We start from the raw sequence: 16,786 nt of genomic DNA, 5'->3' as shown, positions 1-16,786 counted from the left end.
AGCCTATCCTAGTCTAACCATGTTGATGTCATGACAAAGAAGACTCATCAGCACCTCTATTTCCATAGGGGGCTAAAGAAATTTGGCATGTCCTCATCAACTCTTATGAATTTTTATTGATGCACTCTGTCTGGATGCATCATAATTTGGTATGGAAATTGCTCTGCATGTGACCAGAAAAGAATTGCAGACAGTTGTGGATACAACTCAAAATATTATGGAAGCCACTTTCCATGAACCATAACTCTACTTCTCGTTGCCTCGATAAAGTAGCCAGCATAATAAAAGCCACCCTCCCCATCCAGCCCGGACATTCTCTGTTCTTCCTTCTTCCATTGGCAGAAGATACAAAAACCTAAAAGCATGTACGACCAGGGTCAAGGACAGCTTCTATCCCATTGTTATAAGATTATTGAAAGGTTACACATTGCAATAAGGAGTCTTGACCTCACAGTCCACCTCATTATGTCCTTACATTTTATTGTTTACCTGCACTGTAATTTCACTGTGGCTTTTACATTTTATTCTGCATTGTTTTGTTTTATCTCAAAGCACTGAGTAATGGATTGATCTGTACAAACAGTATGCAAGACATGTATTGTATCTCAGTACATGACAATAATAATAAACAAACCAACCAAGTATAACATTAGAATTGATCTTTCACTCCATGTACCTGCTCCACACGGTGCCTTGTCTGTAAGAAGGGGTCATATCTTGCACGAATAGCTCGCATTGAGGTAGGCTGTTTGAAGGAAATAATGGGAAAGATGTAAACAAAGCCAAATCAAGTTCCAAAACGATAGGAAAATAATGGCAAGGTGGGAATCTGCAAAATTTGCTGATGCTGGAAATGTGAAACAAAAAGCAGAAACTTCTGTGAACACTGTTCAGGCATCAACAGTGGAAAGAGAAATGGTTAACATTTCAGATCAGGGATCCTACACCAAGTTCAAGTTTATTGTCATGTATACAGCTAAATGAAACATCATTCCTCTGGGGCCAAGGTGCAAACACAGTACACATAGTCATTTAGTTACACTCCAGCACATACAAACCCAAAATAATATTAGCACTAGTGGCGTGGCCTGAAGATTGACAGGTTGATATAAGGTGCAAGTGTGTGTTTACATGACACAGTAAAATGTTACTTGCAGTATTATGTATATATAAAAATATATATATAAAAATGTATATATATATATGTGAAACAGGAGTAACAAAAGAAGAACAGTGACCAATGCAGGATGAGAATGTGCCTTGTGAGTTGGAGAGTGGGGTGGAGGGGGCAGCAGAGCTTACAGAAAAGATGTACACGTATATAGGATGGCAATAGGGTGTTAAGAAGTCTAACAGTTGGGGGGAGAAAGCTTTCACTTAGCTTGAGAGTTCTAGTTCTTATGCTGTGGTACTTTCTGCCTGACAGCAGGAGGTCAAAGAGATTATAGGAAGGATGGGAGGAGTCTTTGACAACGCTGGAAGTACCATGTATGTTGTGCTACTGATATACTGTATGTCCTGAGTGAGGAGAGGAAGACAGACACCGAAGATGTTTTCAGTAGTCCTCACTATCTGTTGCGGGGTCTTGCAATCTGATTCATAAAGACAGGAACAAGCAGTTAAACAAGTTAGACCTGAAGCATTAACATGCTTCATGAAGCATTAACATGAAGCATTAACATGCTTTCCACCAATGCTGCTTGACCTGTTGAGTCTTTGTAGCATTTTCTGTTTTTATTATTAATGGACAGGTGGAAACACTCGTTAACACCATCAAATCATGTCAGGCTGTGACATTATCTCAATTTAACAGCTATTTAATGGTATTGTTTACACTGTGCTACAGTTTTTGCCAGTAGTTATCTCCATTTCTCTGTGATGGGTGGCGCAGTAAGGTAGCGGATAGCACAAGGCTTTACAGTGTCAGCTGTAAAATCAGAGTACAATTCTTGCTGTTGTTGTCTGTAAGGAACTTGTACCTTCTCACCGTGACAGTCTGGCTTCCTCCCACATTCCAAATGTATGAATTAGGGTTAGTGAAATGTGGGCATTCTATGTCGGTGCCAGAAGCATGACACTTGCGAATTGCCCCGCTCAATTCTTGCTGATTTGATTTGATAAAAATGACGCATTTACTGTATGTTTTGATGCACGTGACAAATGAAGCTAATCTTTCTCTTTCTACAGAAAAGACTACCTGTTTCCAAAACATTCTCTCTATCATCAGTGCCTTAATGAAACATGTAACAAAGGAGGAAGAAGAAATAAAAAGAGTACTGAGGGGCAAAGAGCACAAGATTATAGGGGCAACTATATGGACAGATAGCATATGCATGAAAGGAACCTTCTTGTAATATCTCACACAGTGAGGTATTGAGAAATGGCTACAGTCATCACTTTCTTTCTTTTTCAATCTTTTTATTGAGTTTCATATATAAAAAAAACAACATAATAATGAATAGGTTATAAGTGCAATAGACTTGAAATTAAATTAATAATAAGATAACAATATCCTATTAAAATATCAACAGAAAAAAATAGTACATTAATCAATCAAGCCTATAATAATTATATATGAAAAAAATAAGAATAATCATCAAAAGAAAAAAAAAATAAAAATACAAGAAAAAATATATATTGAGAAAAAAAACACTAAACTAAACTAACATGGGCAATAATAACAGTTTATATGTATATGATAGTGTCAAAAACTCCGGAACTCCATACCTGAACAAGAATAAACAGAGAGAAGGTCTGGGAAAGGCCAAATTAATTCATATGAAAATGTTGAATGAACGGTCCCCAAGTTTCTTCAAATTTAATTGATGAGTCAAAAATAGTGCTTCTAATTTTTTCCAAGCTCAGATAAGAAATAGTTTGAGAGAACCACTGAAACGTGGTAGGAGGATTTACTTCTTTCCAATTTTGCAATATAGACCTTCTGGCCATTAATGTTACAAAAGCAATCATTCGTCTGATTGAAGGGGAAAACTGATTACCATCCTCATTTGGTATACCAAAAATTGCAGTAATAAAATGAGGTTGTAAATCGATATTCCAAATTGAGGAAATGGTAGCAAATATGTCCTTCCAATAGTTATATAAAGTGGGACATGACCAAAACATATGGGTCAATGAAGCCACATCTGTATGACATCTGTCACATTGAGGGTTAATATGAGAATAGAATCGAGCAAGCTTATCTTTAGACATATGAGCTCTTTGTACAATTTTAAATTGTATTAAAGCATGTTTAGCACATATAGAAGAAGAATTAACCATTTGTAAAATTTTTTCCCATTTTTCTGTTGATATATTATATTGAAGTTCTTTTTCCCATTCTTGTTTAATTCTACCTGATATTTCTGGTTGTATCTTCATAATCATATTATAAATAAAAGCCACTAATCCCTTCTGACAAGGATTTAAGGTAAAAATCAAATCTGAAAAATCCATTGAAGTTGAATTGGGGAAGGATGGTAGAACTTTATGTAAAAAATTTCTGATTTGTAAATATCTAAAAAAATTAGATTTAGGTAACTTAAATTTGTTGGAAAGTTGGTCGAAAGACATCAAACTACCTTCAAAAAAAAGATCACGAAAACATTTTATACCTTTCCTTTTCCATATGCTAAAAGCTTGATCTGTCAAAGAAGGTTTGAAAAAAAAATTAAGTAAAATAGGGCTATCAAGAACAAAGTTTTTCAGAGTAAAAAATTTACGAAATTGAAACCAAATTCGTAATGTATGTTTGACAACAGGGTTGGATATCTGTTTATTGAATTTAACTAAATCAGCAGGAAGAGAAGAACCAAGAACGGAGAATAGAGAATATCCCTGTGCCTCATTACATTCTAAATTTACCCACTGTGGGCATAATGGTGAATCCAAATCTAATTTCCAATATATTAAGTTACGAATATTATTCGCCCAATAGTAAAATCTAAAGTTAGGTAAAGCTAAACCACCATCTTTTTTAGATTTTTGTAATTGCCTTTTACTTAACCTGGGGTTTTTATTTTGCCACACAAATGAGGAAATTTTTGAATCAATGTTATCAAAAAAAGATTTAGGAATAAAAATTGGTAAAGCTTGAAATAAATATAAAAATTTCGGTAAAATCATCATCTTAATAGCATTAATCCAACCAACTAATGATAAGGATAGGGGAGACCATCTTGTAGTAAGTTGTTGAATTTGATGGAGCATAGGTAAAAAATTCAGTCTAAATAAATCTTTATATTTCTTGGTAATTTTTATACCTAAATAGATAAAAGTTATCAGTAACAACTTTAAATGGTATCCTTTCATTCAATAAAGTTTGCGTGTTTAAAGGGAATAAATCACTCTTATCCAAGTTTAGTTTCTAACCAGAAAAACTACCAAATTGAGCCAACAAGGATAAAATAGCGAGAATAGACCTGTCAGGATCAGAAATATATAACAACAAGTCATCAGCATAAAGTGATAACTTGTATAACTTCTCATTACGGGTAATACCAGAAATATTAGGAGATTCACGAATAGCAATGGCTAAAGGTTCTAATACGATATTAAATAATAAAGGACTTAAGGGACAACCTTGTCTCGTACCACGAGATAATTGAAAAAAAGAGGATCTGTAATTATTTGTAAGAACAGAAGCAACAGGTTTATAACATATTAGTTTGATCCATGATATAAAATTAGGACTAAAATTAAAATATCTCAAAGCGTTAAATAAGTATGTCCATTCAACTCTATCAAAAACTTTTTCAGCTTCTAATGAAATAACACATTCTGGGATTGTGGGTGATGAAGTATAAATTATATTAATCAATTTTCTAATATTAAAAAAGGAATACCGATTCCTAATAAAACCAGTTTGGTCTTCTGAAATAATCTGTGATGGTACCTTTTCTAACCCAATAGCTAAAATTTTTGTAAGAATCTTAGAGTCTACATTTAATAGTGATATAGGGCGATAAGATGCACATAAAGTGGGATCCGTATCTTTTTTAAGAATTAGAGAGATAGTAGCTTCATAAAAAGACTGAGGTAATCTCTTCTTAACAAATGCATCATTAAAAATTTCACATAACCAAGGGGAAAGCAAAGAAGAAAAAGTTTTAAAAAATTCTATAATATAACCATCAGGACCAGGAGCTTTCCCTGAATTCATTGATGAGATAGCCTCTCCTATTTCGGCCATAGAGATAGGAGCATCGAACAAGCTACGATCTTCATCTGTCAGTTTGGGAATATTCAAATTGTTAAAAAAATTATCCATCATGGACAGATCGCCATCAAATTCTGATTGATATAAAGATTTATAAAAATCTAGAAAAGTGTTATTGATTTCTTTATGATCAGTAGTTAGATTACCGTCTTGTTTACAAATTTTAATAATTTGTCGCTTAGTCGAAATAGCTTTTAATTGGTTAGCTAACAATTTACCAGTTCGATCACTATGGATATAAAATTGAGCCCTGGTCCTAATTAATTGATTCTCAATTGAAGAAGATAATAATAAGCTATGCTCCATTTGAAGCTCAACTCTCTTCTTATAAAGTTCTTTGGTAGGTGTCACGGAATAAATCTTATAAATTTCTTTAATTTTATCCACTAACAAAGCAATATCTAAATATCTTTGTTTTATTTTACCAACGGAATATGAGATAATTTGTCCACAGATAAAAGCCTTAAAAGAGTCCCAAAGTATTCCTCTGTCAATCTCTTCAGTATAGTTTGTTGAGAAAAACAAGTCAATTTGCTGTTTTATGTAGGTGATAAATTCTGGATCTTGAAGCAAAGTAGCATTAAGTCTCCAAGATCTAGTATTATTGGAAAAGTCCGAAATCTTGATAGATAACTTCAAAGGTGCATGATCCGAAATAGTAATAGAATCATATTTACAATCAGTAACATCCGTTAATAAATGATTATCAATAAGGAAATAATCAATTCTAGAATAACTGTGATATACATGTGAAAAAAATGAAAATTCTTTATCTTTAGGGTTCAAAAACCGCCATATTTCAGTAATTCCCGAATCAACCATAAAAGAATTAATAAGTAAGGCTCAACTATTCGGAAGAATTCGAATAGGTTTAGATCTATCCATCAAAGGATTCAGACAACAATCTCCACCCATTATCAACATATATTCATTTAGATTAGGAAGGGAAGTAAATAAACGTTTAAAAAATTCAGGGCAGTCAAAGTTTGGAGCATAAATATTAACTAGAACCACTTTTCGATTAAAAAGTGAACCAGTTATCAACAAAAATCTGCCCTGTGGATCAGAAATAATTTCATGATGTGTAAACGAAATTGAGGGGTCTATAAAAATAGACACACCCCTAATTTTGGCGGTACAATTCGAGTGAAATTGTTGACCCTTCCAGAACCTAAAAAAACCTTGATTATCCTCCCTCCTAATATGGGTCTCCTGTGCAAAAATATTAGCATTTAGTCTATGGAATACTTTAAATATTTTTTTACGTTTAATTGGATGGTTTAAACCATTAGTATTCCAAGAGATAAAGTTAATAGACTTATCCATCATGCCAATATTAGTTGTATATATCATAAAAGGTTAAAAAGACACATAACCCATAATTCAGGAAGAAGGAAAAATGATTCAGGAGCAACCGGAGAACATGACACCTCAACAATATTAATAATTTAAAGTTTCCCATAAACTAAAAGCAAAAAAATAAAAAGCAAAAGCGTGAAAAAAGATCCCTACCCCCTCCCCCAACCCCTCGAAAAAAAGCCAAGCGGCAGGCGCACAAACTAATACTAATATTACCCCCATTTTCAAGATGGCAACTTCATGAAAAGAAAGAAAAGAGAAACTATATAACACCCAGATATAAATACAGGGTTGTAAAAAGAAAGAATATATATCAATCAAAATGAAAAAATAATATAAAAAAGCAAAAAATCATTAATAAAAAAAGATAACCATTGAAATTTAAAATAGTGTAATATGCCTTTAAAAAAAGATTCCATATTCAAATATAAGAAAATGACGTTTCAAAAACAGAGACTTATGGGAAGAAGAAACGACATTTTGAAAGGACCATATTACAGAATATAAATGTAAATTCGCCAATCTTTTTTTTAAAAAAAGGTCATCAAAATAAGATTAAAAAAGGATTCAATAACCATTACAATATATATAAAAAAAAAGGTCCAAAAATTCAAAACATTCGTCCCATTCTCAAATACAGACAAATAAACGCTTACGGAAAGCAAAGTCTTATGGGAAAAAGAAACGACATCTTAAAAAAAAAATCATTATTACAAAGTCTTAACATGTATATCTAATCCAGAGGAAAAAAAACTTAATTAAGAAAAAAGACATTATAGTAAAATTAAAAGAGCATCTGTAAATCATGATAATAAAAAAAACAGGTCTACAGACCAAAGTAAAAAGCTATACCGCAGCTTCATAAGTTAAAGCCTAAAAATGGAATGGCGTCTTCTCTCCAAAAATTCTTCAACATAACACATAGTTCAAATTGTACTAGAAGACCGATATTCTTCAACGAATTTCTTCGCTTCTTCCGGAGTATTAAAGAAGCGCTGACTGTCATCACTCAACGTAATTCTGAGATTCGCTGGGTATCTTAAAGCTTGTTTAAGTCCAATCGAATGAATCTCTGCCATCACCGGTTTAAAAGCGATTCTTGCCCTCATCACCTCGAATGAATAATCTTCAACAATACGAAAGTTGTTGCTTCTGTGAGAAATCATACCTTTCTGACGAGCTAATCGAATTAAAAGCTCTTTCTCCCGAGGATAATGGAGACGGACAATCACAGCTCGTGGCTTGTCTCTCGCAGCCGAAAATCTCGAAACTCTGTGGGCATGATCAATAGTAGGTTTAGCCCGCAAAGTGTCCTCGCCAAAAATTTCCCACAATAAGTTAGAGAAATATTCAGTTAAGTCACCAGACTCAACATTTTCGGGAAATCCAATAATACGCAAGTTCTGTCTGCGAGGTCGGTTTTCAAGATCGGTGATTTTAAACTTATTCTGCTCCACTATTTTAGCGGTCGACCATACCTTCTCCTCCAAAGTTTCGATTGTACGTATTTTTTCACAAATTATCTTGTCAAGAGCCGCAAACTTTTCTTCATGCCGTTCAATATCTGCTGCCTGCGATTGAAGCTTGGTATCAAATGATCTAACGACTTCTTCAAGCTCAGACATTTTCGCAGTAAGTTTATTTTCCAGACTTGCAAGTTTAGTATCCAGTTTAGTATCCAGAAGACTGGAGATTGCATCGAGAGATATAGGGTCTTTAGACGATTTCTTAGGTACAGACATTTTAAGTTTGAAAAAATTAAATCAAGTATTATTTTAAAAAAGAAATAAATCGTAAATATCAACCCATGTAATTAAGTACGAAAAGATTTGATTAAAGGGTGATTATAGCTTAAAAAATGAAGAGCGCCTAAAAGGCAGAAGTCTACGTCGCCATCTTGAAACTCCACCCCCACAGTCATCACTTAAGGATTAACAAATAAGTGCACTCTACCAGAGTATATAATGATTCAGGGTAACACCTGTGAAATTGTGCCCCTGGAATGACGCACTGACACAGAGTTACAAAGTCATATAGCTCAATCGGCCAGTGCTGACCAAGATGCACCTTTCAGACTAGCCCCATTTGCCAGTGTCAGGACTATCACTTTCCAAACCTTTCCAATTCATGTACCTGACCAAATGTCTGTTAAAAGTTATTATTGTACCTGCTTCAATCCTTCCTCTGGCTGCTTATTCCATCTTAGTTTACAAAAAATTGACCCTCAAGTTCCCCTCTCACTTTTAACCATCAGGCTGCAGGACCATCATGGATAATTTCACTCACCTCAATGCTAAACTGATTCCAAAACCTATGGACTCACTTTCAAGGACTCTACAACTCATGTTCTCAGTATTATTTATTTACTATTTATTTTATTATTATTTTGTTTCTTTTGCATTTGCACAGTTCATCTTCTTTTGCACATTGGTTGTTTGTCCATCTTTCTTTCTTTGTAGTTTTTCATTAATTCTATTGTACTTCTTTGTTCTACTGTGAATATCCACAAGAAAATGAACCTCATGGTTGTATATGGTGACATACACTTACTTTGATAAAAAATTTACTTTGAACTTTGAATTTAAGCCTTTTCCCTCTAGTTTTGGATTCCCCAAACTCAAGAAAAAGATAGTCACCTTTTTTATGTCCTTCTTGAGCTCATACACTTCGATAAGATCACCTCTCAGTCTCCTAGACACCAAGGAATAAAATCCAACTTCTCTCTAGAACTCTGTCCCTCTAGTCCTGGCAAGTAGACATAACAAACTCTGTGTGGAATCTATTCCTGAAATGTTTTCGTAACAGCGGAGTCACAACACTAAGTTTCTGTTGTGCTCATGCTCAGATCCTCAATGAGATTTTGGATTAAACAGTTAATTCTAATCGCAAATCTGATGTAACTTGCTCAGGATTTTTTTTTAATTCTTGGCTGGAATTGGTAGCTTTGATTTTCTAGCTAATGGAAGGTTTAATCCCAAGAGGCTGCCAATCAAAGCAGCCATCAATCAAGTAATGATCACCGAATAACAATAAGCTGGCAGCCCCAAAGGCTCTCTTACCTCATATCCTGTGTAAGACTGGGTTGAATATTCAAAGTCAGAGTCTGGGCCTCCAGGACAGTACCTAGATTAACAAAATAAGATTTAAACCCCTCTATAAAATGGAAAGAAGTTATATGACTGCTTTGGTACTTCTGCTCACTGAAATCTATTGTCTATTTCCTGTGGCTCTCTGCTGAAGTAAAGTAGCCAGTTCTGTAACTGAATCATCTTGAGGCAGCATGTTAGCATAACGGTTAGCACAAGGCTCTACAGCACCAGTTGTAAAATTGATCGGGGCTCAATTCCCACAACTGTCTGTAATGAGTTTGTACATTCTCCCCATGATCACATGGGTTTCCTCTCTCATTCCAAAGGCGTATGAGGTTAGGGTTAGTACTACAAATTACAATGACAAATATATTTATAAAATAAATTAAATAAGTAGTGCAAAAAGAGAGCAAAAATAGTAATGTTCATGGGTTGGTTAATTGTCCATTCAGAAATATGATGGCGGAGGGGAAGGAGCTGTCCTAAAAAGCTGAGGGTATGTCTTTAGGCTCCTAATGCTCCTCTTTGATGGAATGTCTGCATTTACCATTAAATTATATCACTTCAGCTCTCTGGCAGACCACCATAAAACTCCCCTTTAGTGCTTTCAGTCATCAGAACTTACTTTGCTTGGCTTACTCATTCAAACATTTCATGATATTACAAACCTTCTACTCCAAGGAGAAACTTAAAGTTCCTATAATCTATCCATGGACTAAATCCCAGATCCCAAGCTAAATCAAGTAAAACTATCTTGCAGTCTCTCCAAAGCTTCTGTATCCTTTCTAATGAGGACAGAAAAAATTCTAACTGTTGGGCATAATATACTAAAATGCTCAAGGAACTCAGCAGGCCAGGCAGCATTTATCAAAATACTTAAAATTTTGGGCCAAGACCCTTCATCAGGACTTGTACATCATCAAGACTTGTACATACATCAGTTCCAGTCTCAGTCCAAAACATAAGACTCTTTATTCCTCTCCATAGATGCTGCACGACCCGCAGAGCTCCTCCAGCATTTTGAGTGTGTTACTCTGGATTTCCCAGCATTTGCAGAATCTCTTTGTGTTTTTGGCATAATACATCAGCTGGGACTGGGTAGTGTCGCATATAAGCTTTGCACAGCTCTTGGCCTGTTTTGCTGTACTTACTAACATAGTCCAGAATCCCATTTGCTCTATGAATTGCATAACGTCAGCAATTTAGCGCCAAACTAATGGCATTATCTAGCAACTTTCAGCCCAGGGAGTTCTCGACTTTAACATTTAATACTGAGCGCTTCAATCATTAATGGAGTGCCCAACTTTTCGAGTTTCAAATACAAAGCTCTGACAAGTAAGTTGAAGGTAAGAGTTGGTGCAGGTGCAAACAATCTTTACATTCATAGTGTGGTACTTACACACAAATGTTTCCCGTGAAGGTGATGTGAGGACATCTGTGTGGTTTACACATCACTGCAACCACAGCAATCTATTGACAGAGGAGAAAGAGCTCATGAGAAACAAACAGCAGCTCAAGTTAGATTTTTACAGGAGCGGATGATGGCTCAAAATTAAAATCCAGTAACCCAGCCAAAGGTTTAATCATCCCCATTATGTTGGAATCTCATCCCTACACAAAAATGAAAAGCAACTGTCAATCAAAGAAATTAAACCAGAAGCAAAACCGCTGAAAATTCAAAATGAAGTCAAAAGACAAAAGGGTGGGGAGCATCAGAGAAAGAGAGCTGATGGTGTAGTTGGAAAGCTATTTAGAAGGACTTTAGACTTTAGGACACTACTCCGTTTAGAAAGAAACATTAACTCAATATCTGTGCAACACACACAAAATGCTGGAGAAACTCAACAGATCAGGCAGTGTCTACAGAGAAGAGTAAACAGTGAACATTTTGGGCCAAGTCCCTTCGTCAGGACGAGAAAGAAAGGGCCTAAGAAGCCAGAATAAGATGGCAGAAGGGAAAAGGGGTACAAGCTAACAAGTGAAGGGTAAGGCCCAGTGAGAGGGAAAGTGTGTGGGTGGGGTAGGGGATGCAGTCAGAAGTTGGGAGGTGATAAGTGGAAGAGGTAAAGGGCTGAAGAAGAAGGAATCTGATAGGTGAGGATAATAGACAATGAAATACAGGGAAGGCAGGGGGCACCAGAGGGAGATGATGGGCAGTTGAGAAGAAGAGACGAGAGGGGAGCCAGAATGGGGAATAGAAAAAGGGAGATGGGGGAGGGTGGAGAAATTACCAGAAGTTAGAGAAATCGATGTTCGTGCCATCAGGATGGAGGCTACCAAGACAGAGTATGAGGTAGTGCTCCTGCAACCTGAGTGTAGCCTCATCATGGACCGAAATGTTGAAATGGGATCGGGCCATTGAATTGAAATGGGGGCCACTGGGACATCCTTCTTGTTGTGGTAGACTGAGCAAAGGTGCTCGACGAAGCCATCCCCCAATCTATGTCAGGTCTCACTGATGCAGAGGAGGCCACATTGGCATTACCGGATATAGTAGACAAACCCGACAGACTCGCAGGAGAAGTGTTGCCTCATCAGAAAGGACTGTTTGGGGGCCAGAGTGGTGATGTGGGAAGCACTGTAGTGGCAGATGTAGCATTTATCCTACTTGCAGGGATATGTACCAGGAGAGAGTTCCAAACCCCACATAAATACATGTGTTCTACCTTCTCCATCCTCTTGTTAACCCCTCAACAGACAGACATGTGGATTTTACCAGATAGGGGATCAAACTTTTCCTGAATCTCAATGTGAATAAAAATACAGTGAGTCAGGCAGTGTACTTTTTTGTTTTTGAGGAAGGGAGATGAGCAATCTGATTGCTTGGTCGAGAAAGTAAATGTTCATAAAATCTTGAGTGATCAAAGACGATAACATAACAGAAAGACGGAAACAGGCATACAAACTGTGAAGATACTCACACTGGTTAAACAAAATAAACCTCTGTTTCAGCCATTTAATAATTCAAATAGCAGGAGTTGCTCTCCTTGTATGCTTTTGTACTTCTTTGTTTGCACCATAACAAATCCTTACCCCGCTGGCTGTCCGTATAGGTTTTGCTTTCAGTTTTGGCACCAACACCTTTTTGTACTGAGGAGGCACAGCTGCAATAATGTCCACAAGCCTGGGCTGTGAGGTCAGTCCATACTTTGAGGCAATCTTTGTTTTCACTCTTTTAAAAATAAAATGAAGGGAACATCATTAATAGACTTAATGGCAGTAGACAGTTGCCTCTCTGACTGGAGGCATGTAATTAGTGGAGTGCTCCAGGTATCAGAATCAGATTTATTAGCACTGGTATGTGACATGAATTAGTCAACTTAGCAGCAGCAGTTCAATGCAATACATAATCTAGCAGAGAAAAAAATAGTAAATAAAGTAAAAATAATAATAAACAAATAAATCAATTACAGTATTTGTATATTGAATAGATTTTAAAAACGTGCAAAAATAGAAATAGTGTATACAGTATTAAAAAAGTGAGATACTGTCCAAGGGTTCAATGTCCATTTAGGAATCAGATGGCAGAGGGGAAGAAACTGTTTCTGAATTGCTGAGTGTGTGCCTTCAGGCTTCTGTATCTCCTACCTGATGGTAACAGTGAGAAAAGGGCATGCCCTGGGTGCTGCAGGTGCTTAATAATGGACCTCTCCATTATCATTGAATTCTAAATAAAGACCAATTTCTTTTTTAATTTGTTCCTTAAAGTAGGGATCATTGAGTAGACTTGAATTTAATTTCCAAATAGTATTCTTTGGTTGTAGGTCAAAATCAACAGTTAAGTATATAGGTGCATAGTCACTTACATCTATTGTACCAATTCCACAGCTGCTTATTTTGTCTTTGTCTTTTCCAAATGTTATGAAATAGTCTATTCTTGTATATACAGATTGGGGGGGGGGGCAGAATAATGAGGGTAACCCCTTCTGTTGGGGAAAAGGTCCCTCCATATATCAATTAGACCAACATCCACAAAAAGTGTATTAACTTCCTTATGCCAGGATTTTGTTCCATAGGTTTTTCTATTGGAAGAGTCTAAGTTTGGTTGTAATTGTAAATTTAAGTCTCCCCCACATATCAGGAGACCTTCTGTTTCCGTTACCATAATATTAGTAATTTTCTGAAAGAAACTAATATCACTTCCTGGGGGTGCGTATATATTCAATAGAGTATCTGAATTTCCATCTATATTCCCCCTTACCAGAATATATCTGCCCTCTTTATCTCCCATTTCGAATACTTTTTCAAAATTTAGCTTGCTTGAGATAAGAACAGTAACTCCTCTCCCATGTCCTGATTTATATGGAGAAAAACAAATTAGTGAAGCCCATTCTCTTTAGTTTTCCATGCTCATTATCAATTAAGTGAGTTTCCTGTAAATATACTATATAGACTTGTTCTTTTTTCATTTTGGATAGAATTCTACTACGTTTGATTGGATTTAACAGTCCACTGACATTAAAAATGAATTTTGCTTTGTCCTTAGGCATGGTATTTATCTGTCAATATATCATTGAAATTAGCAGAATAAAACTTAATCGATTTACTCCCTGAACAAATAAGAACCAAGAAATGCAAATAATAAAAAGGCAACAAAGGTGTGATTCCAAGGCTGAGGTCTCTAGCAGATGACCCTGGGTTTAGCTAGAGGAAACATCTAGCTGTGGGGGATAGTCCCTCCTACCTGCAAGTTGAGGGCCCCCATTGCAGTACCCATAAAAGTAAGTGAGCAAATCTATATCCATTACACAGAAAAGATTCCCCTATGTATTCCTCCCATATATATATTCTCAGTTAGGTGGTGAAATAGGAGTGAATGAATGAATAAAAAAGAATAATTGAGTAATATAAAATCCACATTATAATAATTATTTCTCGAGATAGGCATAGCACCATCTATTTTTTGTTTCCATTTAGCTTATCAACATTTTTAAAGTTAGCCAAACCTTATGGTTCTTCTGGAGGATTGAGGGCTGTCTTCAGAAAACTCACAGTCTCTTCCCTCCCCCTCTCACCCTCCTCCTGTCCCCTGCTTTCTCGATTCTCTATTTCCCAAGCAGAGCAGGATAACTGCTCAGCCAGACTTTCCCTCGTTTTGATCACGCTGACGGGCAACCCTCTGGCCTTCATGTCTGTAGTCGCCTCTTCCATTGTCTGATATAGTTGCATCCCATCTTCATAAAACACTCGCAGTTTAACAGGGTATGGAGTCTGGAATCCAATCCTTCCTTGCTTTAATATTCGCTTTACTGCAGAGTATTCTTTACGTTTCTGTAGGACTGCTGATGGGTAATCATGATCGAAATATATCAATTTCCCATCCAAAAACACCCTCTTCTTTCCCCAGGCCCTTCGTAGAATCTCCACCTTGCTATTGTATCGAAGGAATCTAATTACTACTGAGCGTGGCTTATCTTCTCTGTCTCTAGTAGGCCGCAGGACGAGCACACGATGCACCCTCTCAATTTCAAGCTCCAAGGTCAAAGGAATCTCCAGCGCGTCCCACAGCAACTTTCGTACAAACTCCATCATAGACAAACCCTCCATTCCTTCCGGAACATTGTAAATCCTGATATTTTTCCGCCGTAATCTTCCCTCCCGGTCAAGCAGTTTACTTTCTTGTTGATTTAATATTTTTATCGTCTTACTTAGTATCCATTCCACATTTTGCATGCGATCTTTCACCTTCTTAATTCGTGTCTCTGCCACCGCTATTTTTTGATTGACGTTGGCGAGCTCTGACTTGATATCATGTAGTTGTTGTTTTATATCTTTTTGGAATCCCCGTATCTCTTCCAGAATGTTTATCATATTTGCCGCTTTGCCTGAATGAGGCCCATCGTCAGCCTTGCTGCTACGCGTTCGGGTAGGAGAGCCGCTCGCTGCACCCCTCTCGTCCACAGGCTCCGCAGTGATGCTTTTTTAAATCTCCATTCTTTTTCCCCATTCTTGCTTCTCTTATCAATTCAGATATTTTCGAAAGATCTTATATTAGATGGATTAACGGGGCAAAATATGTGTTTTTCCAGAGGAGCTATTGACTTAAGCTGCCATTCTGGACAATGACGTTAACAGAACCCACTGAAAGATGAAATACTTAAGTGGAACCTGAGAGGAAACTTCTTCACTCAGAGGGCAGTATGCGTGTGGAATTAGCTGGGCAGTAGTGCTCTATGACTTCTTGCACAAAAACTTTAAACAGGAACTTGTAAGTTACAACATTCAACTCCACTGGAATCTGAGTTCAGCAGCTGCAGACAGAAATCCAAAACTTGCAGTGACATATTATGTTCCAGCTTTCTGTATGAAACTCAGTGGAGCTCAGTTTCCTTTGGTCTGCAGCTCATCTGCACCACAATTAGTGATCTCCATCTGTGAGATTAAGGGTTCGGCACGGACTAGGAGGGCCAAGATTGCCTGTTTCCGTGCTGTGATTGTTATATGGTTATTTATTTGTATGACAGGAAGTTAAAGTTAAGAGCCTCTACACTTTCCTCTACCCAGGGATGAAAATGGCCCTTTCAGATGAAGCAGCTCTTCACTTGCACTTCCTCACACTTAGAGTAATGCACTCGGTAGCACTGAGCTTCTAATCACCTGACACCTCAAGCCCCAATTCCACTCCCAGATGACATAGTGCACCAGAATTTGTGGATCCTGTAGCAACCCATACTGCCACCTGAGGACCCACCAATAGACAACCTCTTTGGACAACAGCATACTCAATTTGAGTGATCATACTACTACACTGTTCTGACAGTGTCCAGTGTTAGCATGGAAAAGCACCGTTGCTTCTGACCATCCTCAATGCATCTTCTACCTGATGGAAGTAGGGAGAAGAGATAATGACTGGGAGGGGATCTTTAATAAAGTTGGCTGTTTTCCCCAAGGCAGCAGAAGGTGTAGACAAAGTTATCTGAGGTGAGGATGGACTAAGCAGCATCCACAACTCTGCAGTTTCTTGCAGTAATGGGCACTGTAGTCACCATACCACGCTCTGATGCATCCTCACAGAATCCTCATCCTCATAGTGCATCTACAAAATCTGGTGAAGGTCAACGAGGACAGCAAATTTCCTAAGCCATCTGAGGTAAGTTAGAATTGTACATGAGCAGTCTGA

At 37.0% G+C, this 16,786-nt stretch overlaps 1 protein-coding gene across 4 annotated transcripts in view; it reads right to left on the bottom strand.

The window, feature by feature from the left end:
• The window catches only part of elp3 (elongator acetyltransferase complex subunit 3), a 130,490-nt gene that overhangs the window by 94,296 nt on the left and 19,408 nt on the right, over positions 1-16,786 (bottom strand). For 3 of the 4 annotated variants that reach the window (XM_059982101.1, XM_059982102.1, XM_059982103.1), the window contains exons 3-6: positions 12,700-12,838; positions 11,066-11,136; positions 9,637-9,700; positions 677-745 (exon numbers count right to left, since the gene is read on the bottom strand). In XM_059982101.1, coding sequence (XP_059838084.1) covers positions 677-745; positions 9,637-9,700; positions 11,066-11,136; positions 12,700-12,838 — 343 coding nt within the window. Of the gene's footprint in view, positions 1-676; positions 746-9,636; positions 9,701-11,065; positions 11,137-12,699; positions 12,839-13,867; positions 13,960-16,786 lie in introns of all 4 variants that reach the window. The other variant, XM_059982104.1, reaches the window with a different exon arrangement.

The sequence above is a fragment of the Hypanus sabinus genome, chromosome 10, assembly GCF_030144855.1.
Source record: "Hypanus sabinus isolate sHypSab1 chromosome 10, sHypSab1.hap1, whole genome shotgun sequence".
Taxonomy (NCBI): Eukaryota; Metazoa; Chordata; class Chondrichthyes; order Myliobatiformes; family Dasyatidae; genus Hypanus; species Hypanus sabinus.
This window is presented reverse-complemented; position numbering and strand designations above follow the sequence as displayed.